General features: G+C 55.1%; 1 protein-coding gene across 2 annotated transcripts; it reads left to right on the top strand.

Moving 5' to 3' along the window:
• The first annotated feature begins 699 nt into the window (after window positions 1–699).
• Window positions 700–25,881, top strand: AHDC1 (AT-hook DNA binding motif containing 1). 2 transcript variants are annotated; one of them, XM_049774619.1, is made up of 4 exons: window positions 700–873; window positions 6,340–6,448; window positions 6,974–11,875; window positions 24,372–25,881. In XM_049774619.1, exon 3 carries the CDS (start codon window positions 7,048–7,050, stop codon window positions 11,830–11,832), a length of 4,785 nt encoding a protein of 1,594 aa, XP_049630576.1. In that variant the 5' UTR covers window positions 700–873; window positions 6,340–6,448; window positions 6,974–7,047; the 3' UTR covers window positions 11,833–11,875; window positions 24,372–25,881. The 2 variants fall into 2 exon arrangements, with proteins under 2 accessions (XP_049630576.1, XP_049630577.1); XM_049774620.1 differs by lacking the exon at window positions 700–873 and having other exon boundaries at window positions 6,220–6,448.
• The last annotated feature ends 709 nt before the right edge of the window (window positions 25,882–26,590 follow it).

A 26,590-nucleotide genomic window follows, 5' to 3' on the forward strand; every position in this document is an offset into this window, starting at 1 on the left:
TCAGAAACATGCTGACATGGTCCCAACCAGACACATAGACAGACCTGAATAGATTCAGCTGTACACCACCATGCCAAACTGAAGCCCCTCAACCCAGCTTCACATAAACCTCACACACAGAGCTGAGCACAGGGACCATAGTGAGCAAACACCTAATCCCATACAGACTCACAAAGATGCAGAGAAGCACCAGGAGGCCAGATAGACCCCAGAACCCACAGAAAGGTATATTTATTTTTGCCTTTCTCCAGACAGGGGCGCTAACAGAAACCAGGATCTGTAAGCAATAGGGGACGTGGTTCCTAGACCCTCTCTGGGCCAGGACACACTTGGAGGCAGACAGATAGACAGAAAGCAGTTAGGGACAGAGAAGGACCAAGATGACTGAAGGCATGAGGGCCTAGAGCATTTCCCGCACTCCCATTTGATGAGTGAGAAAATGGAGAGCCAGGGACAGGTTAATGACTTGCCCACGAGCCCACAGTTCTGAGGCCTGCACAAAGGAAATAAACCCCAAGGCCAGTTCTCCCTGCAGCTCATGTACTTACTTACACTGTTGAAGTCAGCTTGAGGCCCTTCCATTCTGCGCATGCATGATGGCCTCTCGGTCCTGTGTCCCCCTGTGCCCTGTCCCTCTGACTGACTCATGCTGAAAGTCTGTGCTGATGCCTGGGACACTGTGTTTGCCTCCATAGATGGGAGCTTGCCTGCCTGTCTACCTATCAGCCTGGACCCCAGAGCCCACCCAGCTGAGCACGTGCAGAGGGCCTTGGGTGTGGGGCGACTCTCAGGCCACCAAGGAGACTACCCAGGAATCACTGGTGAGGACACAGTGTTCCTGCTAAGCCAGACCGGACCCCACAGCCTGTGCAGGTAAGTGGTTACAGGAAAGCCAGGTCTGGGCTTGGGTTTCCTCTGGAGGTAGAGCTTGGAGGGACTTATTTCCCACCCCTAGTAGGGATCCCCTTTCACCATAAGCCTATATGTACATCAAGCACAGCAGTTAGAGTGCTTGCCTTGCATGCGACTGACCCAGGTTTAATCCCTGAGCACCAAGCCAGAAACATGCCCTGAGAACCACTGGGTGTGACTGAAAACAAAATCCAAACTATCATCCCAGCTTCCCTCAGTTCCCTCAATCCAATGAAACCCAGAAGGGAGCAGGCCAAATAGCAAAGCCCTCTCCCCCCATCCTTCCACCTTGTCTGGGCAGGACCTTCAGGGTTTTTGATGGCCTGAGCAAGCTGGAGAAGAAAGGGGGCGTGACCGTGACCAGAACTCAGGGCAGAGGGCTTGAATTGTGCCCCCAGACTTGTCTAGACTGGTGGAAGCCAAGAGTTGGGGCTCTAAAGGTGATGGGCACACTGGGGGAGCCCAGATCTGACAGGCGTCATGCTGGGCGGGGCCCTTCTTGCCAACTCTGGGCCCAGATTAGCCCACCCAGGCTCAGAGCACAGAGACCAGGTGGAGCTGCCCAGCCTTGCGGAGGCAACTCCCTCAACTGACACATGAAGCCTCGGGGCTCAGCTCCCCAGAGCCCAGCCTGCCTGGGGACCCCACCCACCTTCCAAAAGAGCATTCCTGGGGCCTGAAGTCTGGGGGTGGGGCCTCTTGGGATCGTGGAGGTGGAGAGCAGGGCTGTGTGTACCCCGACTCTGAGTGTCCAGGGCACCCTGTGTGCAGGCACTCAGCTGCATGCAGGCCCGCCCACATGGGCCCTGTCCCAAGGTGTGTGGGTCTCTGCATTCAGCATTGTGTAAGTGGACCAGGCTTTCCGAGCCTGGTGCTTTCCAAGCCAGCGTGCTGGATTGGAGTGGTGAGTACATAGAATTCCGGGTGTGTCCTGGGCAGGTGTGGGAACACAGAGCATTGTGTACCACTCAGGGTAGCGGATATGTGCAAGGCACCCATGTGCACCAGTGAGGTGCGTGGGCAAGAATTTGGACGCACTGGGGAAGACAGACGTGCCTTAGCTGGGATGATACGGTGCTTGTCACTGGGACGAGTGTCTTCCGGGTTCTGGGTGCACACTGGGGGTGGCTGTGCGCACGTGGCTTGTTTGTGCTCTGGAGGTGGGCTGGGCAAGCCCTCAGTCGAGCTGGGCTCAGCAGTGCCCAGCCTTGTGGCCAAATCGCTGAAGTCACTTCCTTTCCAGCAGCAACTTTCCAGGAGGAGGAGTTCTTCAGACCTGGGTGGGGAGGGAGGGGGCTGAACTGGGAGCTCTCTGGGGAAGGAGGTGGGCGGGGGTGCGAGGCAGCAGAGGGCCTGGAGGGGCTGGAGGAGGGGAGTCCTGGGGAGACCAAGGAAAGACAAGGACAGGAGTCTGGAAGGGCCAAGGGCAGGAGGGTATGGGGGCGGAGCAGGGCGGGAAGCACAGTCCCTGGGTGACCTCCGAGGGAGGAAGGGAGAGCCGAGCCACCCAACAGGGTGACCCTCAGGTTCAGCCAAAACTGGCGCTGGTGCCCGCACACCTGGCATCCAGGGCAGGGGGCTGGCAGGGGGCGGTGCTAGGCAGACCTGCTTGCCAGGTGCCCCACTCTGGGCAGGAAGAGGGTGGGCGAGGGCTGCACAAAGGAGCTCTGTGTGGCTGGGGGTAGGGTGGGGTGGGGTGAGCTGTGTTAGTGGGATGGGGGGGCCCTGAAGGCTCCAGGGGGCGGGGCGGGGCTTGCTCCCCTTGGGGGCATCAGCGGCTCTAAGGGGACACCTAGTGGCGAGGGAGAGTAGTGCATCTGGATGGCTGAGGTGGGAGGGGTGGATTAGAAGCCAAAAATTAGAACTGGGGGCTGGAACTGGGACAATTGGAGGAGGTTGCAGGGGAGGGAGCCCAGTCTCTGGTCGGAGAAGAAGTTTGGTTTAGAAGAATCCAAGTAATTTAAGTCCAGGCATCAGAGATCCCCCATGCCACGGCTGTTTGTCCTTAAGAACATAACTCAGCATCTCTGTGCCTCCGTTTAGAGGCTAAATCCATGACTCTGCCATGCCTCCCTATATCACCGCCATTTCTGTTCTTGGTATTTTTGTTGCCAGTTGGGGCTGGAGGCCCACTGGAAGAGCTTCAGGCACAATTGGGTGGATGGAGGGGGCTGGAAAGAGAGAAGACCTTTGAGTGGTGTGATAAGTGGTTGCTGAGGGGCAACTCCTGAGTGATGAAGGCTCCGTGGGGGAGAAGGCTCAGTGGCAGTAGCAGCAGCAGCCCCTTTGATGCAGTGTTTTCCATTTGAGGACATCCCTGGGCCTGGCTCAGAGGGAAATGGTGTGAGGGGGAGGAGTGCACAGACTGGAGAGAGGGTCATGAGGCCGGAAGTGAGAGCTGGGGCTGGCAGCCGGGCTCCCCTGGGGAGGCTGTGGGTGGGGGAAGGGGAGGCAGGCTGGGGAAGGGGTGGGGTGGTCACAGCCACAGCGGCAGGGTGGGGCTGGGGACTCAAGGATGTGGGCTGGCGCTTCCCGGCACTCTGCACAGCAGGTTGGGGCCCCTGGCCCCCTCCTGGCTGCCTGGTGTCCCTGTGGGCTGGCTCAGACACATTGACCCAGAAGCAGTGGAGGGACAGAAGGACCCTTTGCCCGTTGTCACAGACTAGGTTAGGTGGCACTCTTGGGCAGGGGCCAAGAGAATGGCTGCAGGGTGTGGTAGGGAGGGAGCCAGCTACTTTCCTCCCTCTAGTCCAGGAGCCTGCAGGAGGACACATGCGCAGGTCTGCACAGGTGGGTGGCACAGGCCCAGCCACCAGAGAGGAGGTTTTGTTCTTCTGCCCTGAGGCCCTGAGTGGGAGGTCTCCAGAGCAGGGAGGCTGGGCGAGTTCCATCCTCCATGATGGGCAGTGGTAGCTTCTGGGGGGCATCTGCAAGAGCACATAGGAAGCCACAACACCAGAGTCCAAGCCCCTTCGCTATGCATGCAGGTGCAGTGCACTTTCCCGCAGGCACTGCAGGCAGAGACAGCCTGGCGCGGGGTGGGCCTGACCACAGGCTCTCTTCTGGCTGGGGGCAAGAGCAAGTTGCTAAGGGAAGGAACAGTGGACTGAGGAGTGTCCTGCTTGGGACAGAAGACCCGCCCTGTGCCATTAGTGATCCTGGCAAAGTCTCTCAGGCCTGTTTCCTCATCTGTTGAATGGGAGAGGCACAGGTGGCCGTGACACAGTATCACTCTGGGGAGCTGACAAAATACAGATTCCCAGAGGTCTCCCTCAGATCCATAAGCCAGATCCCCTGGACATCAGGAAAGTTCCATGGCTCCCCCACCACGGGGTGCAAGGCCAGTGGGTTCACTGATTTTAAGAAGTGCTTTCAGGAGTGTCAAGAGGCCAATCACTAAGGGGGCCTGAGTGGCTTGAGGCAGAAGGACTTCTGTCTCCTGTGACTTCATGTGTTATAAGCACTATAAGCCTGTGCAGCCTCTCTGGTATGGGACAGTCAGCCCTGCCACCTGGGGTGCTGGGAAAATTCAGTGCTTTATGGATTACAGGGTAACTCCACCAAAGGGAATAGAGTCAAGAATTTTCCTGCCATTTTCCCAGTAAGATGGCTCTGCAGTCTTATTGTGGGTGTTGGCACTGGGCAACAGCTAAGTCAAGGAGCAGGAAGAGTCAGGGGAACATAGGCCCCAAGGGTCAAGATCCCCATGCCCATGCCCCAAGATCCCAGTTCCTAGGGATCAGCCAAAATCTCATGTTCCTGATTCCCTTGAGAACCCAACATGCCTGAATTCCAGCTGTGCCCCGAGCAGCTCTGGGAGTCAGCAGGTAAATATTTATGTAGCATCTATGGCCTGGGCCCTGGGGTCAGGGGTTACAGTTAAAAACAAGGTGGCTGCATCCATGCCCCTGAAGAACCCAAACTCGAAACAGGGGTGGGGGGAGACACACTGAAGAGCCCGTCATACGAGTAAATTGATTGCAGTTGCGATAAATACCGTGAAGGCAAGTGAGGCAGTGAGGATGCAGCCGGGGCTGGAACGAGGCCAGAGGGAGGCTGGGTGTCAGGGAGGGCCTTCCTGACAGAAGTGGAAGAGGGGTCAGAGCATGTCCCTCAGCACATTCCTTGCTCCCTGCACAGCCTTCTTGGGTCACATATGGGTCTGGAGAGGAATGAGAGGAAGGCTGATGGGGAGAGGTGGGATGGATCGTTCAATGTGCCTTCCTTTGTCTTCATTAGATTTATTTTGTGTGTGTACGCAATACTGGGGATGGAACCCAGGGCCTCGTGCATGCAAGACGAGTTCTTCTGAGCCTCACTGCTGGCTTATTCATTCTCTTGCTTTGTCTTCATTAGATTTATTTTGTGTGTGTACGCAATACTGGGGATGGAACCCAGGGCCTCGTGCATGCAAGACGAGTTCTTCTGAGCCTCACTGCTGGCTTATTCATTCTCTTGCTCATTCATTCAGCAAATATTATGCATAAGCCCAGGCTTTAGGACATATGCCAATTTGGGTGTTGGGAAAGACACAAGATGTAAAGGACCCAGCACCTTCCCTTCCAGTTAGATCTCTTTCTTGTCTGTAAAATGGGGGTGATTATCACTGGCCTCAGTTTTGCAAAGGAGTTAGATAATCCATATAAAAATGCTGGGGCTGGAGTGGTGGTGCAAGTGGTAGGGCATCTGCTTTGCACATGCTAACTTAGGACGGACCATGGTTTGATCTCCCGGCGTCCCATATAGTCACCCAAGCCAGAAGCGATTTCTGAGTGCATAGCCAGTAGTAATCCCTGAGCATCACTGGGTGTGGCCCAAAAACAAACGAACAAAGAAAGCTTCCTTGGGGGGGCCAGAAAGATAGCACAGTGGTAGGGCATTTGCCTTGCATGCAGCAGATCCAGGACGGATGCTGGTTTGAACCCCAGCATCCCATATGGTCACCCGTGCCTGCCAGGAGCGATTTCTGAGTGAAGAGCTAAGAGTAACCCCTGAGCACCGCTGGGTGTGACCCAAAAACAAAACAAAGCAAAACAAAACAAAAAGGCTTCCTTGGTGCAGCGCAGATAGTAGAGAAAATATCAAGAAAATGAGGGATTTACTGTTGTTGACACCTGGTATGATTGTTGACCCTTTGACCTCAGGAGCTCTTCACGTTTTCTTTGCAGCTCTTATCCCATTCGTAATTAAATCATTTGTGATTATCTGATCAATATTTGCCTACCCAGTCCTACTGTAAAGTAGGACTCTCTAAACATTGAGCATGTGAAGGAGTGATGCTCCCTCTTCTGTACCTGTTTCTTTATCTGCAAAGCCGTTTTATCCACAGCTGAAGAGTGAAATGAAATGTGGCCTGCATGGCTTCCTGCCCGCTGCCTGGCATGCAGGAGATGCTCACTGAACCTGAGCTGTTATGGTCCTTTGCAGGCGCCGACCACACCCTGAAGCCTGGGCTCCAGCTGAAGTTGGTCCCCACCACTGCCAGCTGACAGCCAGCGACTGGCAGAGCCCCTGGAATAGGGGCCCTCTCTCTCAGGTCAGCGGGGTGTGGGTGCATGTCCTGGAGGGAGACTCAAGCTGGGTGGGGGGGTGAGGAGGAGACTGGACTAGTGCACAAGTAGGTCATGACTGGGCAGTGGCAAGACCATTCTGCTCTCTTGTCTTACTGCCCACAGCCATCTCTAATGTGACCACTCAGGCGGTAGAGCCAAGGGTGAGTGGCTAGGCTACCCTAGAGACCTGGGATGGGCTGAGAAAGCAGATGGGACTTATTGGCCCTTGGGCAGGAATTGAACCCTCATAAGTTCCATCTGGAGTCCTCCCACCCCTATCCCACAGCTAAGCTTCCCTCTAAGTCCCTCTAAGAGGCCCAGAGTCAGGTTCTGGAAGGTGGGGCAATGAGGTACAAACCCAATGAGAAGTTTGTGTGTGTGAGATGATTTGGAAAAGATCAGGGGATTGGGTTTGAGGAGGGGCCTCAGGGGAGAGGCACAAGCAGGAGGAGAAAGGAGGGAAGCCATGAGGATTCAGTGAGGGACTTTCTCCTTGTCCTGCCCAGCAGGTCTTGGTCCCGGCTTCTCGCACCCTCATGTCAGCCCCGGCCCAGCCCGGTGGCCCGCGGAGGACAAGGTCAGGATGCGTGTGAAGCCCCAGGGCCTGGTGGTGACTTCCAGTGCCGTGTGCAGCTCTCCTGACTACCTCCGGGAGCCCAAGTATTACCCCGGTGGCCCCCCCACCCCCCGGCCCTTACTTCCCACCCGACCCCCTGCCAGTCCCCCAGACAAGGCCTTCGCCCACACCTTCTCCGAGAACCCACGCCCACCCCCACGCCGGGACCCCAGCACCCGGCGCCTGCCGGTCCTTGCCAAGGGAGACGACCCGCTGCCCCCAAGGGCAGCCCGTCCAGTCTCACAGGCCCGGTGCCCCACGCCCGCCGGAGACGGCAGTAGCTCCCGTCGCCGCTGGGACAACGGGCGGGTGAATCTGCGTCCAGTCGTGCAACTCATCGACATCATGAAGGACCTGACGCGTCTCTCCCAAGACCTGCAACACAGCGGCGTGCACCTGGATTGCGGGGGCCTCCGGCTCAGCCGCCCCCCAGCCCCACCACCCGGCGACCTCCAGTACAGCTTCTTCTCCTCCCCCAGCCTAGCCAACAGCATCCGCAGCCCTGAGGAGAGGGCCACCCCCCATGCCAAGTCCGAGCGGCCCGGCCACCCACTCTATGAGCCAGAGCCAGAGCCTCGGGCCAGTCCTCAGCCCAGTCAAGGCCACAGTCCTGGAGCCACAGCTGCAGCCACTGGGCTGCCCCCAGAGCCGGAGCCCGACGGCCCCGATTACTCAGAACTGGCTGACGCAGACATCCTCAGCGAACTGGCCTCCCTTACCTGTCCTGAGGCTCAGCTGCTGGAGGCCCAGTCCCTGGAGCCACCATCGCCAGAGCCAGAGCCTCAGCTCCTAGACCCCCAGCCCCGCTTTCTGGACCCACAGGCGCTAGAGCCACTCGGGGAAGCTTTGGAGCTGCCTCCCCTGCAACCCCTTGCTGACCCCTTGGGGCTGCCAGGCCTGGCTCTGCAGGCCCTGGATACCCTCCCTGACTCCCTGGAGTCACAGCTGCTGGACCCTCAGGCCCTCGACCCCCTGCCCAAGCTGCTTGACGTCTCAGGCCGCTGTCTGGAGCCCCAGCAGCCCCTGGGGCCCTGCCCCCTGGCCGAGCCCTTGCGCCTGGACTTGTGTTCACCCCATGGCCCACCAGGGCCAGAGGGTCACCCCAAGTACGCCTTGCGGCGCACTGATAGGCCAAAGATCCTGTGTCGCCGGCGGAAAGCTGGACGGGGGCGCAAGGCAGATGCAGGACCCGAGGGCCGTCTGCTGGCCCTGCCTATGTCGACGGGGTTGGCAACCACCCTGGCTGAGCCACCACCACCACCCCCTCCACCACCTCCTGCCCTGCCAGGTCCCGGCCCAGTCCCAGAGCTAGAGCCGGAATCTTCCCAGACTCCAATGGTTCCTTCCCGCAAAAGCAAGTGCCGGGGCGTGCGGCGCATGGTAGTCAAGATGGCCAAGATTCCCGTGTCGCTGGGGCGGCGGAACAAGACCACCTACAAGGTGTCCTCCTTGAGCAGCAGCCTGAGCGTAGAGGGCAAGGAGCTTGGCCTGCGGGTGTCAGCTGAGCCCACCCCGCTGCTGAAGATGAAGAACAATGGGCGGAATGTAGTGGTGGTCTTCCCGCCTGGGGAAATGCCCATCATCCTCAAGCGAAAGCGAGGCCGCCCTCCTAAGAACCTGCTGCTGGGGCCCGGCAAGCCCAAGGAGCCAACTGTCGTGGCAGCCGAGGCAGCCACTGTGGCAGCCACTACCCTGGCTGTGCCTGAGGTGAAGAAACGACGGCGGAGAAAGCAGAAGCTGGCATCTCCCCAGCCGTCTTACGCTGCAGACGCCAATGACAGCAAGGCCGAGTACTCTGACGTCCTCGCCAAGCTGGCCTTTCTGAACCGCCAGAGCCAGTGTGCTGGGCGCTGCTCCCCACCCCGCTGCTGGACGCCCAGTGAGCCCGAATCCGTGCACCAGGCCCCTGACACCCAGAGCATCTCCCACTTCCTGCACCGTGTGCAAGGCTTCCGGCGGCGTGGTGGCAAAGCGGGTGGTTTTGGTGGCCGGGGTGGTGGCCATGCCGCCAAGGCTGCCCGATGCTCCTTCAGTGACTTCTTCGAGGGCATCGGCAAGAAGAAGAAAGTGGTGGCCGTGGCAGCCACTGGGATCGGGGGTCCCGGCCTCACTGAGTTGGGACACCCCCGTAAACGGGGCCGGGGGGAGGTGGATGCCTTGACTGGGAAGCCCAAGCGCAAGAGGCGGTCCCGGAAAAATGGGGCTCTATTCCCCGAGCAGGTGACCGGTGGCCCAGGCTTCGGGGAGGCAGGGGTTGAGTGGCCTGGGGACAAGGCTGGTGGCTGGGCCTCTCACCATGGGCACCCAGGCGGGCAAGCTGGCCGAAACTGTGGGTTCCAAGGGACTGAAACCAGGGCCTTTGCCTCCACTGGACTGGAGAGTGGGGTTCCTGGCCGCAGCAGCTACTACGGCACGAGTGCCCCATCGGGCCAAGCCGAGCTCAGCCAAGAGCGCCAGAGCCTCTTTACCGGCTACTTCCGCTCTCTGCTCGATTCGGACGACTCCTCCGACCTCCTGGACTTTGCCCTCTCAGCCTCTCGCCCCGAGTCCCGGAAAACATCAGGCAACTACACAGGGCCCCCCACTAGTGCCCTGCCCACACAGCGGGGCCTGCCCACTTTCCCGAGCCGCGGAGCCAAAGTCAGCCCCGTGGCTGTGGGCAGTAGTGGGGCAGGGACAGAGCCCTCATTCCAGCCTGTTCTGCCCACTCGCCAGACTTTCCCACCGGGCCGGGCTGCGAGCTATGGAATCACTCCGGCCACGTCAGACTGCCGGGCAGCAGAAACCTTCCCGAAGCTGGTTCCCCCACCTTCAGCTGTGGCCCGCTCACCCACCACCCACCCGCCTGCCAGCACCTACCCTCCCCAGTACAGTGGTTACGGGGCTGGACAAAGCGTATTTGCCCCAGCTAAGCCCTTTTCGGGCCAGGACTGTGCTAACAGCAAAGACTGCAGCTTTGCCTATGGCAGTGGCAACAGCTTGCCCGCCTCACCCAGCAGTGCCCACAGCGCTGGCTATGCCCCACCTCCTACTGGTGGCCCTTGCCTGCCACCAAGCAAGGCCTCCTTCTTCAACAGCTCTGAGGGGACTCCTTTCTCTGGTTCAGCCCCCACACCCCTGCGCTGTGACAGCCGGGCCAGCACCGTCTCCCCTGGTGGCTACATGGTGCCCAAGGGCACCACGGCCTCTGCCACCTCTGCCGCCTCCTCTTCCTCCTCCTCCTTCCAGCCCTCTCCTGAGAACTGTCGGCAGTTTGTGGGGGCTTCTCAGTGGCCTTTCCGGCAGGGCTATGGAGGCCTGGACTGGGCCTCAGAGGCCTTCAGTCAGCTCTACAATCCCGGGTTCGACTGCCACGTCAGTGAGCCCAATGTGATTCTGGATATCTCCAACTACACACCGCAGAAGGTGAAGCAGCAGACAGCTGTGTCCGAGACCTTCTCCGAGTCCTCCTCCGACAGCACCCAGTTCAATCAGCCCGTCGGTGGTGGCTTTCGGCGTGCCAACAGCGAGGCCTCAAGCAGTGAAGGCCAGTCGAGCCTGTCTAGCTTAGAGAAACTGATGATGGACTGGAATGAGGCATCATCCGCCCCTGGCTATAACTGGAATCAGAGCGTCCTCTTCCAGAGCAGCTCCAAGCCAGGCCGGGGACGACGGAAGAAGGTGGACCTGTTCGAGGCCTCCCACCTGGGATTCCCATCAGCCACCTCAGCCACTGCCTCGGGTTACCCCTCCAAACGGAGCACTGGGCCCCGGCAGCCTCGGGGTGGCCGGGGCGGCGGGGCCTGCTCAGCCAAGAAGGAACGGGGTGGCGCGGCCGCCAAAGCTAAGTTTATCCCCAAACCCCAGCCGGTGAATCCGCTGTTCCAGGACAGCCCCGACCTCGGCCTGGACTACTACAGCGGGGACAGCAGCATGTCGCCACTCCCCTCGCAGTCAAGGGCCTTTGGCGTGGGGGAGCGAGACCCCTGTGACTTCATGGGACCCTACTCCATGAACCCATCAACACCGTCCGACGGCACCTTTGGCCAAGGTTTCCACTGCGACTCGCCCAGTTTGGGTGCCCCTGAACTAGATGGCAAGCATTTCCCGCCACTGGCCCACCCACCCACCGTGTTCGATGCTGGCCTGCAGAAGGCCTACTCACCCACCTGCTCGCCCACACTGGGCTTCAAGGAAGAACTGCGGCCGCCACCCACCAAACTCTCAGCCTGTGAGCCCCTTAAGCACGGACTCACAGGCGCCAGTCTAGGCCACGCAGCCCAGGCCCACTTGAGCTGCCGGGACTTGCCCCTGGGCCAACCCCACTACGACTCCCCCAGCTGCAAGGGCACAGCCTACTGGTACCCACCGGGCTCCGCTGCCCGCAGCCCACCCTATGAAGGCAAGGTGGGGACAGGGCTATTGGCTGACTTCTTGGGCAGGACGGAGGCCACGTGCCTCAGTGCCCCACATTTGGCCAGCCCACCAGCCACACCCAAGGCAGACAAAGAGCCACTGGAGATGGCTCGGCTGCCTGGCCCGCCCCGGGGCCCTGCCGTTGCCACTGCTGGCTATGGCTGCCCACTCCTTAGTGACTTGACGCTGTCCCCAGTTCCAAGGGACTCGCTGCTGCCCCTGCAGGATACCGCCTACAGGTATCCAGGTTTCATGCCGCAGGCGCATCCCGGCCTTGGTGGGGGCCCCAAGAGCGGCTTCCTGGGGCCCATGGCGGAACCTCATCCTGAGGACACATTCACCGTCACCTCCCTGTAGTGCCAACTGAAGTGCCGACTGGACCTCGAGGTTTTGTTCCTGGGTGAGTCTGGACACATGGTTGCTGGTGGCAGGGAGCTGGGAGGGCAGAGGCCATTTGAGTCTGAGCAAGGGGAAGAGGAATCAGAGAGAAAGAGGAAGATTTCAGGACAACATGGGCCCTGATAAGGCATTGAGAGTCTGGAATGAGATTGGGAAGAGAAGGGGCACTTGGATGGGAACTCTATTGAAATGGTAGGAGGACCAGAGACTGGATGGGGAAGCCATCAAGGTAGGTTCATCAAGCACATGTCCCCAGACTGAAACAGGTAGGATGTTTGCCATGCACATGGCAGACTTAAGTTCTATTCCCAGCACCACATCTGATTCTCCAAGTCCACCAGGAGTAATTCCTAAGTGGACAGCCCTGAATAATCCCTGATCACAGGCAGATGTGGCCCCAAAACAACAACAAATGTCCCCTCATCTGTGCTAGGTCCTAGGCGGGCACTTCTCATTACCTGATGAAACTCTTTATATTTGACCTTAGGATGAAGGCCTCTTAGGCAAGTTGAGAAAGGATCAAGTTAGACAGTCATCTACTCAGGTCCAGCCTTTTGCTCAAAACTTGCTTGCTTTAGTGTAGAATGCAGTCTGGCAGGGGCCAGGCAGAGGGTGTGGCCCTGTATTGTGGTGCACTCCACAGTGACACTAAAAATGGCCCGAAGGAGCCTTTTTGGTTTCTTTCAGGTCCTACCTCCCAAAAAGAGAGCTGTGGAAGGCATCTTTGCCCTGAGGTAGACTCAGTGCTCAGGAGTTTCTGCTGTGCTGGGGAAGCTGCAGCCAGTAGGCTTGTCACCTCTTCTGCCTAAGGAAAAATGCATACAGACCTTTGCCTGAAACCAAGTGCTTTTACCAAGAGTTTAGTTAGATCTCATTAGGAATTTGGACCATTTCTCTCAGACACTATGGCTTCATTAACTGGAGTCATTGTTTTAGTCTTCTCGAAGTTTTGTGCTTGGGAACCAGGCACACAGGGCAAGTGGACACACTTGCATGCAGAAGACCCCACTCTATTCCCACTACTAACTCATTCTTCAAGCATTGGTGGGACCCCTGAGCACCAAGCCTGAGCTAGACATGAATATCACTGGATGTGGCCCAAAAATGACAAGAGAGAGGCTAGAGCAATATTGCAGCGGTAGGCCATTTGCCTTGCACACTGCTGACCCAGGATAGACCTTGATTCAATCCCCAGTGTCCCACATGGTCCCCCAAGCCAGGAATGATTTCTGAGCACATAGCCAGGAGTATCCCCTCAGTGTCACCCAGTGTGGCCCCCCAAAAAAAAAATGACAAGAGAAATAGATAAACTGATTTTCACTGAAATTTAAAGTTTTGGGGGCCAGAGTGATAGTTTTACAAGTAGGGCATTTGCCTTGCATGTGGCTGAGCTGGATTCTATCCCAAGCATCTCATATGGTTCCCTGAGCCTGCCAGGAGTGATTACTTTTTTGTTTTGTTTTGTTTTTATTTTGGGACCACATTCCTTGATGCTCAGAGATTACTCCTGGCCATGCAGTCAGAAATCACTCCTGGCTTGGGGTCCATATGGGACGCCGGGGGATCAAACTGTGGTCCGTCCTAGGCTAGCGCTTGCAAGGCAGACACCTTACAGCTTGCGGCACCACTCGACCCCTGTTTTGTTTTATTTCTTTTTGTTTTGGGGTCACACCCGGCAGTGCTCAGGGGTTACTCCTGGCTCTATGCTCAGAAATCGCTCCTGGCAGGCTCAGGGGACCATATGAGATGCTGGGGATCGAACCTGGGTCAGTCCCGGGTCGGCAGTGTACAAGACAAACTATTGCTCCAGCCTGAGTCCTGAGCCAGAAGAACATCTAGCATGAAAAGACACTATCGACAGAGTGAAAGAAAGGCTGGAGAGATAGTATAGTAGGTAGGGCGCTTGCCTTGCATGAGGCCAACCTGGGTTCAATTCCTGGAATCCCATATAGTCACCTTGAGCATCCCCAGGAGTAATTACTAAGTTGCAGAGCCAGGAGTAACTCCTGAACATCACTGTGTATGGCAAAAGAAAAAATGGAAAGGCAATCCATGAAATGGGAAATATATTCACAAATCATTGACTATTAATATTCAGATTATAGAAGGAACTCCCACGAAGTAAGCTAGGTCAGAGAGAAAGCTTAATAGCCAGAGTGCACATTCTGCATGCAGGAACTTTAAGTTCAGTGCTCTGTACTGCATGGTCCCCAAACTACGGCTGGAGTAACTCTTGAACCCCAGAATTGAATGGGGGGACAAATGGTTAATAACCACATAAAAAGATGTTCAGTGTTACTAATTATCAGGAAAACACAAAGTTGAATCCGCAGTGAGGGATCAGAGACATAACTCAAAGGCTCCGCTCATACTTTGCGTGTGAAGGTACCCAAGTTTGGTTCTTAGCACCCCAGGGTCCACTGAGCACTGCCAGGTACAGCCCTCAGCAGAGACAGGAGTAGCCCCTGAACACCACTGTGTGTGACACCCCACCCCCAAAGAATAGACAAGTCAAGATCTTGTCCTTAAAATAGAACACTTGGGCTGAGGAGATGGCTCAAAGGGGTGGAGTGCATGTTTTGCATGCAAGAACTCTGAGCAGCACCCAGGGCAGCCCCAAGTGCCTCCATGGACAGATTCACACACACACACACGCACACGCACACACACACAAAGAGGAAATGACCCCAAAATGGTAAAAGGGAACCAGGTGGTAGAATCATTTCCTTGGAGACCGGCCTACTCTGCCACTAACCCACCAAATCCCCTTTTTGTGCTTTAGACCTATCCCCAAATCCACCCAGACCTGGTGGGTGGTGGTAGTGGAGGGGGCCCTGCACTCTGCACCCTGCATTCAGCTGCCACCGCAGCCTTTGGGAGTGTCTCTTCCTGGAGAAGGAATCACAGGGCTCCTGGAAAACCCCGTCCTGCTTAAGGAGGCCATTCCAGGCCAGGGTGACTCAGGGTCCTAAAGTCATGATGGTGGAAACCTCTGCCTGATGCCAGGTTCCCTGGTGTCCACCAGAGGCCCTGGAGAGAACTGTTTTCAAGTTAGTCTCCAGTTTGCCACATGCCCTTGAGCAAGCTTTCACACTCCACACCAAGCCTCTGTTTCCTCATCTGTAAAGGGAAGCTAATATTGATCAGCCCCTAAATCTGCATGGCATAGACAATGCACCAAACTTTTTTGGGGGGGAATGGGGGTGCTGGGGAACAGCATATTTTTCTTGCTAATGAAGCCAAGCCAAGATTTAAATGACCTTCCATTCTCCATGCGTCTCATTGCAGGCAGCAGAGCCGCATATCTGAAGGCAGCCAGGGAGAAGCTGCTTAGGGTTTAAAATGTCAAACTCTTGATCCTTCTCACTGGAAGGGAGATGGCTCACAGATAATCCAGAAATGTGAAATAATCCTAAAACTGTTCCTCTCGGGCTCTGGGTGGAAGAAATCAACGGTGTGGGGGCAGGTCACAGCTCAGTGAGCCCCATAATGGAACCACCCGGAGAGGTCTGCCCAGAGGAGGGACTGACTGGGCGGCCAGCCCAGTCCTCACTCTGGAGCTGCTCTGCACTCAGAGCTGGGAACTGACAGCTTCTCCTCGAACTGATGTATTCGGTTATTCCAGAAACATCTGTCCACTTCTCATTCCTTTGCCAGGCATGGGGCGGGGGGCCACAATGAACACCACAGATGGGATCCTGATCCTCAGGGGGCTTCCGGCTTAGAGGGAGAGAGTGCACAGAGTGACATGAAGCATTGGATAAGCCTGGCCTGAGGCAGGCCTGCATGGAAAGAAGCAGAGAAGCTGTGAGTCAAGATAGAACCTGAAACTCGTACCTCGTGGGAGGTGGGCATCATCTCAACAGTGGGAGACCGTCTGTGCAGAGAGCACTGAAAGGAGGTGCAAGTCCCTATATACAAGTTGTTCTGCTTTGAGGAAAGGAAGCAAACACAAGTACCAAGTGAGGGGGTTAGAGCAGGTAGTATAGTTGATAGGACACTTGCACCCTCTGTGGTTCCCTGAGCCCCACCAGGAGTGATCCCTGAGCATTGCCAAGTATGGTTTCAGAACCAAAAAAAAAATTTATTTTTGGCCCACACCCATGGGCACTCAGGGTTACTTTTGGCTCTGTGCTTAGAAATCGCTCCTGGAAGGCTTAGAGGACCATATGGGATTGGAATTGAACCCAGATCTGTCCTGGGTTGGCAATGTGCAAGGCAAATGCCCGACCATTGTGCTACCACTCCAGCCCCGATAATAATATTATAGTAATTCCAAGTGAGAGGGGACAAAGTGGTTAAGAAGTTCGCTCAAAGGCTCAAGTATGTATCCTGCATGCCTGAGGCCCCAACTTTCGTCCCTGGCACCAAATATACCCTTCAGCTTAGTGCTCCTGAGTGTGGCTCTAGTGGTCCCCAGCACTGCAGAGCTTGAGCAGAACTGACTACATTGCTGAACCATTCAGCCCAGTATTGATAGAACTGGCCTCAAGTTCCCTGAGTGCTGCTTGGGAGACCCAACCGCCAAAAAAAAAATTCTGAGTGGACAAGAGGTCATGCAGAGAACTAAAAGGGGTTTGGTATTTAAGGAACCACTGAATGTCACAGTGGAACAAGACAAGGTGGAATCTGGTGGGCAACTGCTTGGTTCCAGAGAAGGCAGGATCTTCACCTCTGAAGTCACACTTGCTCCCTCATGTAGGGCTGCCTGTCACAAGGATTGGTTCAGATCACTGGGGAGGAACTTAAGGGAAGAAGACTGAAGGAAGAAGTGTAGCTGAGGGTGCCACCATGCACAGAGGAGCTGGGACAGGACAGTGACCGGATCATTTGCCCAAAGGGCGTAAGCTCTGGGCGCCAGGCACTCCAAAAGCAGTCATTCAACTCCAACTCACGTCTTGCTTCCCTGCCTACCCACCCCAGTGCCAGGAGAGCAAGGAAAAGGGAAAAGCTGGAAGGCTTGCCTGGAGGGATGAGGCCATAGTGGTGAAGCAGCGTTCAAAGCCCACCACCCTCTCTACGCCCCCAGCCTCAGCTGGGGTTCTCTTTCTACCTCTTACCCTGATTCCCCATCCCCCTAATGATACGTGGTTGGACACAGTCTATACACCAACCCTCTCTGAGGCTGACATTCTAAATGGGTTTTGAGGTTCTGTTGTAGAAGCTGCTTTTGAACTCGACCTTGAATAGGCACGATTTGGACACACTGACACGAGGCAGGAGGGGGTTGCTCATTTCAGGCAGAGGCAGCTGTGGGCTGTGGGCAAGGGCAGGTCACGTCCCAGTGTGAAGAAGACAAGGGCCACTCAGAGGAGCCAGAGCAGCAGACGTGGAGTCTAGTCCATGCAAGGTCTGTGGCTGAGGACAGAGGGAAGATGAGGTGGGGGCAACTGGGCCAGACACACCTCATCCCTAGCCCCTTGATGGGGAGCCAAGGCAGTCAAACTGGACCCAGGACTGAAGATCAGTCCTCCTTGACCCCAGAACTAGCCAGGAGAGGAGAAAGGTCCGTATGAGGGCTCCAAGACTCTTAAGTACCCCCTCTCTTTCCTATTCCCACTCAGACCTGGACCCAAGGCCAAAAGAAATGTCACAGGTCCTGCAAGGTTACGCCAGCTGGGGCCTGCTGAGAGCAGGAAGCGGTTTCCAAGGCCACCAGCCAGCCAGGGTCAGCAGGCATGTTCAGACCTGGGCCAGCCCCGGCTGCTCTGGGCTTTGTCTCTTCGTGTCTCGAAATCTCGAGAGGTCACTTGATCTTGCCTCTGGCTCCAAGCAAGAGGCCCTCCTGTCAGGGGTCAGCCAGTCTTGCCCTGCCTCTTCTGGGCTCCTCTCCCCACTCGCAGAGGCCGTCCTCCCTTGGCCTGTCTCTTGTCTCTCCCACAGCCATTTTCAGGCCAGGTCTTCTTGTTCTGCGCTTTCTTTTCCCAGAAATTGAATCTCTCCCCGCACACTCTTTCTCATGCTTCTCTCCCAACTTCCCATATACATGCTTATTTAGCTGGAGGAATGCAGAGGATCTCGGTACAAGGTACAGCTCAGAGCCTGCCTTGTGGGTACCTACAGTCCTTTGTGCAGAGGCTGCTCCCGGCCCTTCCCCAACATGTGGGCTGGTGAGTCATGTCACCTTGCTGGGTCTCCCCTGAGAATTAGCTGTGATTTCCTCAGTGCACCTCGCCCAGGCCCCAACGCATAGCAAATGAATGAGTAAGTGTTTCAGCACAGCCTTGGATTCAAGAGTCTCTGACCCTCTCCTGTTGCATTCAGACCTCTGAAGCATCCCTACCCTCCTGCCTCGGCTAGGAGCTAGTGCTCCTCCTTGAGCAGGAGACTTGGAAGAGCCAGCTCTTCTTTGCCTCCACACTGGGCTGATTACTCCCTGTGGGGCTCAAAGACAGTCAAAGTCCCTATGGTCACACCTAGAACTCCAACCCTTATTGACAATAGGCTCTAAACTGGCTAACATGTTCTCAGCAGAAATCCTAGGAAGCAGGACACAGAACAGAGGTTTCCAAAGTGTATCCCTAATGCAGCCCCCCACTAATGTCAGCACCCCTACAGCACTGCTGCATCTGCCTTCCCAAGTCCATTCCCCTACCTGGAGTCACCAGAGATTGCACTGTGCTTTCATCATGTCTGCAAACACGCCCTCCCCACCATCATGTTCACTTGGTACTGTTTTAGGGGGAGCCACACCCAGTATTGTTCAGGACCTAATCCTGGCTTTATGCTAGGGGATCACTCCTGACAGACTTCGGGACCTTATGGGGTGTTGGGGATTGAACCCAGATCAGTTGTGTGTAAGTAAGCATTCTACCTGCTGTTCTATCATTCTGGCTGGGTAGATTAGATTCTACCCATCTACACCCATGGCTTCCTCCTGATTATCTTTTCATTACACCACATCCCACACATATACCTTCTTGCCCACAAAATAAAGACCCACCTTGGAGACACTCTGGGTTTTCAAGAAGGCTTTTCACATCCAACTTTATCTCACTCCCTCCCTCTTTAGCTCTGGACTGGGACTTTCTCTCCCCCCCCCCCCCATTGCCCTGTGCCTTAAGCTCTTCCCTGGCCTGAACCACCCTCCCTCCCTGCATCCATCTCCCACCTGTCAGTTTCTATCTTTCGCTCAGACAGCACCTCCTCCAAGGAGTGTTCCAGGATCCTTCCCAGGCCCAATTAATCTCTCAACCCTTTATGCATCCATGACAGCCTTTGCTGGGAATGTCCTTTCCACAGCCCCCTTAGGCTAGTTACTCATGTCTCTGCTGTCCCCATCTCCCTCCCCAGTGTTACATCTGCCTGGAACCTGTCAGGTTCAGAGTTTATTTTGTACCCTGAGTCAAAAAGAACATTGAGGTTCAGGAGGACTCTTAAGAGGAAAGGTTTGGTGCTAGGGAATGGTTAGGGGAAAGGTTTGGAGATGACTTCTCAAGACCCATATGTCCCATCTTGAAAACTGGGTCAGTCAGGGAGATAGTGCCCAGGCCCAGATTACATCCTCAACCCTGCCTGACCCCCTAAGCACTATCTTGATGCCCCAGCATCATTTAAGAAACTAAAAAACAAACCAATGAAAAACTGAATGAAAACGGAAACAAACTCTCAAGGCTAACTGGGCTTTCTAACTTCTTTTTTTTGCTTGGTTTTTGGGTCACACCCGGCAGTGCTCAGGGGTTACTCCTGGCTCTACTCTCAGAAATCGCTCCTGGCAGGCTCAGGGGACCATATGGGACGCCAGGATTTGAACCAATGACCTTCTGCATGAGAGGCAAACGCCTTACCTCCATGCTATATCATCGGCCCCTGGGCTTTCTAACTTCTCTCCTTTTTTTTTTTTTTTTTTTTTGGTTTTTGGGCCACACCCGTTTGACACTCAGGGGTTACTCCTGGCTATGCGCTCAGAAATCGCCCCTGGCTTGGGGGGAACCATATGGTGGGACGCTGGGGGATTGAACCACAGTCCATCCTACGCTAGAGCTTGCAAGGCAGACACCTTACCTCTAGCGCCACCTTCCCGGCCCCATCTAACTTCTATGTGCAGAGAGGGAGAAGGGCACATGCAAGGGCCCTGGGAATCACTCGGTACCTTTTGGTTTATTTTATTTTTATTTTAAGTAAAAACATTTAATTTGGAGGTACTGAGGAAGGGAGGGAGAAGAGGAAAAAAAGATTTTAACAAGTAACATGCTCAAGAGAGAGTACAGACCTCTTTAAAGGCAGAAAGAACCCTGCACTACCCAGCATGAAAATAGGAAAGTCACATCTTAAGAGCAGAGATGCAGGTGACTTGTACTCAGGCAACACATGTGCCTTGGTTTATTAAAAAAAAAATGTCAGGGCCTGGAGAGATAGCACAGCGGCGTTTGCCTTGCAGGCAGCCGATCCAGGACCAAAGGTGCTTGGTTCGAATCCCGGTGTCCCATATGGTCCCTCGTGCATGCCAGGAGCTATTTCTGAGCAGACAGCCAGGAGTAGCCCCTGAGCAATGCCGGGTGTGACCCAAAAACCAAAAAAAGAAAAAAATGTCTGGGGACAAAGAGATAACATGGAGGTAGGGCATTTGCCTTGCATGCAGAAGGACTGTGGTTTGAATCCCAGCATCCCATATGGTCCCCCAAGACTGCCAGGAGCGAGTTCTGAACGTAGAGCCAGGAATAACCCCTGAGCGCAGCTGGGTGGGACCCAAAACCAAAAAAAAAGAAAAGTCCCAGTAATGTCCCTTCTGTGCTAGGCAGTTGGGAGTGGGGGGCAGTTCCCTAAGCGGATGTGTGACCAGGGAGCTAGACTAAAGCAACATCTCTGGTCACTATTGCACATAGATTGAAAAATTCTGGAGTTAGGGGCCATAGGTAAAGGGGCTAGTGAGACAATGACACTACAATGACACTGCCTTGGACATAACCGCCTGGATTTGATCCCTGGCATCCCCGTTGGTTCCCCACGACGAAGTGATCCCTGGGCACCTATGTGTGTGGCCCAGAAAACAAAAATAAAAGCAATTAAAATAGTGCAGGCATTAAGGCACTTGCCTTGCACGTAGCCGACCCTGGTGTAATCTTAGCACTGCGTAGTATCCCCCAAACACTGCCAGGAATGATCCCAAGTACCCCTGGGTTTAACACCTAAAAATAATTCACACCCCCTCTAGCCCACCCTTACCCCAGTCCCCTGTGAGCCTTGTGCCTCAGTGTCCTCCAGCTGGAAGCCACATCCACCATGTTTAAGTAGAGCCCTGCCTCAGAGAAGTGTGTGTGCAGGTGGGCTGTCAGTCTCTGCCGCCTGGTTCCTCAAGCCCCTTGTCTTACCAGAAGCTGAAGAGTACAAAAAGGTCAGGGTCTTGCCAAGGCTATATAGCCAGCTACTCCCACAGTCCCTGCCTGCTCCTTGCCTCCAGCTCCACTGCTGTGGGTGATACAGAGCAAACCCCTTCCTCAGGAGGTCCGAGATTGGAGTTGGGGTTCCAGCTTGGCTGGTGGTAGGTGGGCAGGCAGATTTGTTTTCTGGTTGCTTCAGTGAGTGGGACTCTCTGAGATTTCCTGTGACCTGCAGCCATCTGCCCCCCACCCCCCACCCCCAGTGTCAGTACACTTAAGTCCTCACACCTGAGAGCATCAAACTGTTGGAAGCTAGGGCTCAAGGAACGGAAGGACAGTGACATTGCAGTTCCCCATTAGAGAGATATGAAGAGGTTAAGTCTCAGGAAGAATAAACGAACCATAGTGTCCTGGGGCCCAGTAATGTCATGGGGCATTACAGAGGTACCGCACATAGGTCTCTGGCCTGGAGGAGCATGGAAGGGAATGACAAGTAGAGCAGTAGCTATGGTAACCCAAGGTGAGCTAAGGAAGGGTTCATGAGACTTGCAGGCTCAGAGCTGGACGCGATCATGGCTCACTCCCACACATCCTTGACCTGGGCTGGCACAGGGCACAACACTCAGTGGTGCACCCAAGGGCTGCCTCCCTCCCTGCGGAGCAGCCCCCATCTCCCTACACTGTCATTGCCTGCTTGGGGGTCTACTTTGTGAGCCCTTCACGAGGGAGACCAGCTCTGTCCTGCCCTCTGCTTTGTCGGTTGTGCCTGGCACTGATCTTCCCAGCCATACAGCACTGCTTCTGTCTGGTGGAGAGTTGAACCTGGTGAGCCTGGGTTTCTGGGTGGCTGCAGCATTCTTAATGCTCCTGGGCTCAAGAACCTCTGGTTTTGATTCTCTTCCCATCCCCCAGCAGCCTCCAGATTCTGGCCAAGTTCTGAATGCTGCTGGGAGGGTGGTGGGAGGAGGAAGGTGAGCAGGCCTGGCTTAGCCGTGCTGAGAAAGCCGCCCTGCTGCCTGGCCACTGCGGGCGCGGCGGGAAGGGTTCTGGCAGGAGCTGCCTGCTGGGCTGTGATCACCATGGAGACCTGGCTTGGAGAGGGTCACTGGCAGTGGCTAAGAGCTGGAGGGGGTGGGGGGACAGGGATTTGTGTGGAGACTCCCAGCCTGCCCCGGGGCCCTTGGAGGAAATGGGAGGCTGGGGTTTGGCACTGCTGGCCTGTTCAGCACTTTGAAGCACCCTCCCAAATTTCTCCCTCTCCCATCCCCCCAACACCCTTTACCTGTCACCACAGCAGATGTTTCACTTCTTCAGCTGCAGTGACACTATCCTGCTCTCCAGTTGAACCCCAGAAAATAGTCCTTTCCCTAATGGACACCCCTCTCACCTGTTTGCCCCTTAGACCAGATTTCTTTTGGGTTTGGGGGCTATACCCATCAGTGTTTGAGGGGCTGCTCCAGCTCTGTGTAGAAAGAATAGAACCCAGGCCTCCCACATGCCAAGTATGCAATCCACTCCGAGCTATCTGTCCAGCCCTATTCTCTAAGCCAGATAGAACTAACACATCTCAGCAGTACCTCCTGTCTGGAAGCTATTTTTCTCACACACTTCAGCTCCCTTACTACCCTCACGCCTAACACTCACCTGCATATCCCCAACAATGGGCAGAAAGAAGTACAGCCCCACCTCCCTGCATGCCTGTACCTACCACCTGGCCTGACCTGACTGGGGTGCCCACCTGGTGCCCTGGCCTGGGGGGGGGGGTAGCTCTGGCAATGCCAGCCTCAGCACAGACTTCCCCGGGGCAGAATGCCCAGCAGACACTGTGGGGCTGAGCAGAATTTCAATGTGGCCCTGTGGGAAGGGGAGCCAAGAACGGACAAGGGAGGAAGGGTTCTGTGCCGCGGGGCTCTATTGGGAGGCCTGCCCTGGGCCTTGGAAGGTGGTTTTAGCATATACCCCACACACACACTACCCCAGCCACTTCCCAAGGGTGGGAGGTTTCTGCGTGTCAGCTTCCAAAAGGGCTGGCTAGATATGGGGTTCAGGGAGCAGTCCAGTTCACCTCTTGAGCACCTTCCTGCTTTCCTGGCAAAGCAGAGGGTCTGGAGAGGAATATTAGGGCACTGGAGTCCTGCAAACAGGGTTAAGACTGGGAAGAGCAGGGGCTCTGCAGCTCTCCTGGTGAGCACAAGGGATAGGGAACTGAAGAGTTGCAGAGCTTCAGGAAGGCAGGGGGTGCAGGCAGACACAGATGGTATTGTGTTCGGCAGTTTCTTTCTTCCTTTATGCAGACAGGCTTCCTCCTCTTCTCACCTCTCTGAGGAGCAGAACAGTGTGGTGGGGACGGGAGATGTGGGCTTAGAAGAAATGGAAGCAGCAGTTTGCACCTGTGCTGGGCTCGAGCCCTGTCCTCCCCATTATGTCATTTCCCAGAACGGCCTAGGTTGGGGGAATTACTAAAACTCATTGTTCGACGAGGAAACCAAGGCTCTTCTCTGAGAGCCCAACTGGCTCAGTCCCCAGGAAAATAACGAATAGTAATTAGTATAATTTATTATGCATTTATGTGCCAGGCTTAATCTGCCTTTAAGCCCCAGAATCCTCCCAACAAACCTATGGGGGTAGCTCTGTTCTCTTTTTACAGCTGAGTAAACTGAGGCTTGCAGAAGTTTCCCTCACTTGCCCCAGGTCATAGATGGTTGGTTGCATTGGCATTTGAACTCAGCCTTGTCTGGCGGGAGCCCGGGTTCTAACACCCACCCCTCCATCCCATTCCTTGAGTCCTAGAATTTTAGCTCTTGGACACATACCTACTTTATGGACATAGTCAGAGAAGGTCAGAAACAGTCCAGAGGGCTGGAGAGATAGCATGGAGGTAAGACGTTTGCCTTGCATGCAGAAGGATGGTTGTTCGAATCCAAGCATCCCATATGGTCCCCCGAGCCTGCCAGAAGCGATTTCTGAGTGTAGAGCCTGGAATAAGCCCTGAGCGCTGCCAGATGTGACCCAAAAACCAGAAAAAAAAAAGAGTCCAGAGTCTTAACAGGCTGCATGGAGCTTCCTAGAAGAAGGAACTGAGAGCGGGCTGGGAGTGAGGGTGTCTTGCTCTGAATCTCCCCACAGTCAGAATCTTCCACTGACTCCTCCTTCCTCTTCCCCTGTGTTTCTTTGCAGCTTTCAGAAAACCAACGCCAAGACCCCTCCCAGCGTCCACAACCGTCCTCTGGCAGGAGCAAGCACCTGCCTCTCTGCCTCTTCCCCCAGCCCCACCTGCACCTCCCGCAGCCCTCTCTCCCCCATCCCTCCCTGCCCATCTCCTCCACGCAGAAGCCGAAGGTGAGCCCTTTCTGCACAAAACCAGCAATTGTAAATACTTTTTAAAAATGTACAAAACTTAAAAACAAAACAGTTTTAGAAAAGACAAAAAAAAATGAACGAACGAGAGAGCGTGTGCAAGAGGTCGCGAGCTGGGGCCCCATGGTGTCCAGAGCCCCTGCAAGTGTGCACTGAGAAATTTATCTACAGGTTGTTTGACAAAAATGAACAATATCCTATTTATTGTATATACTGTTTTATTATAAATCGTGGATTGTATATTGCATTCTGTAAACCTGCTGTGGTCCCGTGGTGTGCAAATTCGCATGGTGGGGGTGGGGGGAGAAGAACCTCTTGCGGGAGCTTTTTTTTTCTTTATTTTTCACTCTTTTGGGTTTTCTCTTCTGTTGTTGTTGTTTTCTGTTGGCAGGACACACCCAAAGATCCAAGTTTGTATTAAAAAGAAATGAAAAAAAAGCAAAAAAAAAAAAAAAAAAAAACCAAAAACCCACCTGTGTCTTGTGAGGGAGGGTGGAGTGGCAGCAGGGGACTCGGTTGGGTTCGGGTTTCTTGTCACCGGTCCCCATGTTCCCTCCCTTGGTGCTGTCCCAAGATCTGTGCCCGAGATCTGAACTGCCTTTTTAGCTGGGCGCCCTACTTTTGCCCAAGGCCCTGAGGGTCCCAGTCCAGGGATTTTACCTTTCATGTCTTCATCTTGCCCTCGGTTCAGGCTCTCACCTTTCTCTGAGGCCCAGTTCCCCCTTTAGATATTCCCAGATCTCCATGGCCCATGGGCCCCCATTCTTTTCACAGTGTGGGGGTACAGGCCAGGGAGAGGGATGGAGTGTATTTTCTGCATGCAGGAACCCCAGGTTCAACCCCTAACCACCACCTGGTCCTTCAAGCATTGAGCATTGAGTAGCCTCTGAGCATCTCCAGGTGTGGCCCCAAAAAACCAAACAGTGCAATTGTGCCTCGTTTCCCCCTAGGTTTTTATAGGGAGCCCTCATTAGATTTGGGTCTCCCCTAAACTTCGGGCCCCACAGTTGTACTCTGGTTCAATGACAACTATCTCTGAGATACTCATTCCATCCCAAGCCTAAGAACCCTGTGGAACCCTCTGACCCCCTTCCCACAAGGACCAGAGTAACCCCCTATTAGTGCATCTCCTGTTTGCCCTCCAGCTTGCTGAGTCTCCACTATCTGCATATCCCCCACTTTACTCCAATACCCCCACAACTGCCTGTGCAAACCCAAGGGAATGGCTGGGCCAGTCATCCAGGGTTTCTCTGCCTCATCTTTCTTACCACATGAACCCCACATGCCAAACCTGTTTCCTCCCAGCTTTCATAAACTCTGAAAAAAGAAACTGCTAGTCCTGTGTTCCCTTCTGGTGGTCTTGGAATGACTCCGTTGTTTCCCACTCCCTGACCCAAGGGAATCCCTCCCTTACATATATGCATACTTTAGGCCTCCTGGTCTTCAGTGAGCACCTTCCTGTGGGCCCCCTTTATATCCCCAGCCATGTAAATAAGTTCTGCCAGAGGGGAGGAGGTGAGTCTCCCAGTCCCTCCTGCTGAAGCAATGCTGTGGGAAAATCAGAGGAATTCTTGGCCTGAGGGGAGACAGACTCTGCCTCTGGCTGCCCCTATCTGAATGGAGGATCCACATTGGCTGGTATCAGTCCCGAAAACTGCCATCTGGGACAGGCATGCAGCTTAGCAGGCGCACAGGCCTCCTGAATGAGGTCCTACATTCCAGTCCTGGCACTGCAAAAACAGAACAATCAGGACTGGAGGGCTGTTCCACAGGCTGCATGCAGGCTTTGTATACAGGAGCCCCAGGTCTGCTCCCTAGCAGGGCATGGTTCCCCCAAGCATTGCTGGAAGCAACCCCCAAGCAGTGAGCTGGGAGTAGCCCCTGAGCACTAATGAGTGTGGTGGCCAAAAAGAAAATCACCTGCAGTCTGTGCTGCATCACCCACCAGGCCTGTTCCTGTGTCCCAAGATTCAAATGAAGTCACTGTCCTCCCACCCACACAGTGAAAAGGCAGTAACGGGGCTGGAGAGATAGCATGG

This window comes from Suncus etruscus, chromosome 6 (genome assembly GCF_024139225.1).
Source record: "Suncus etruscus isolate mSunEtr1 chromosome 6, mSunEtr1.pri.cur, whole genome shotgun sequence".
Taxonomy (NCBI): Eukaryota; Metazoa; Chordata; class Mammalia; order Eulipotyphla; family Soricidae; genus Suncus; species Suncus etruscus.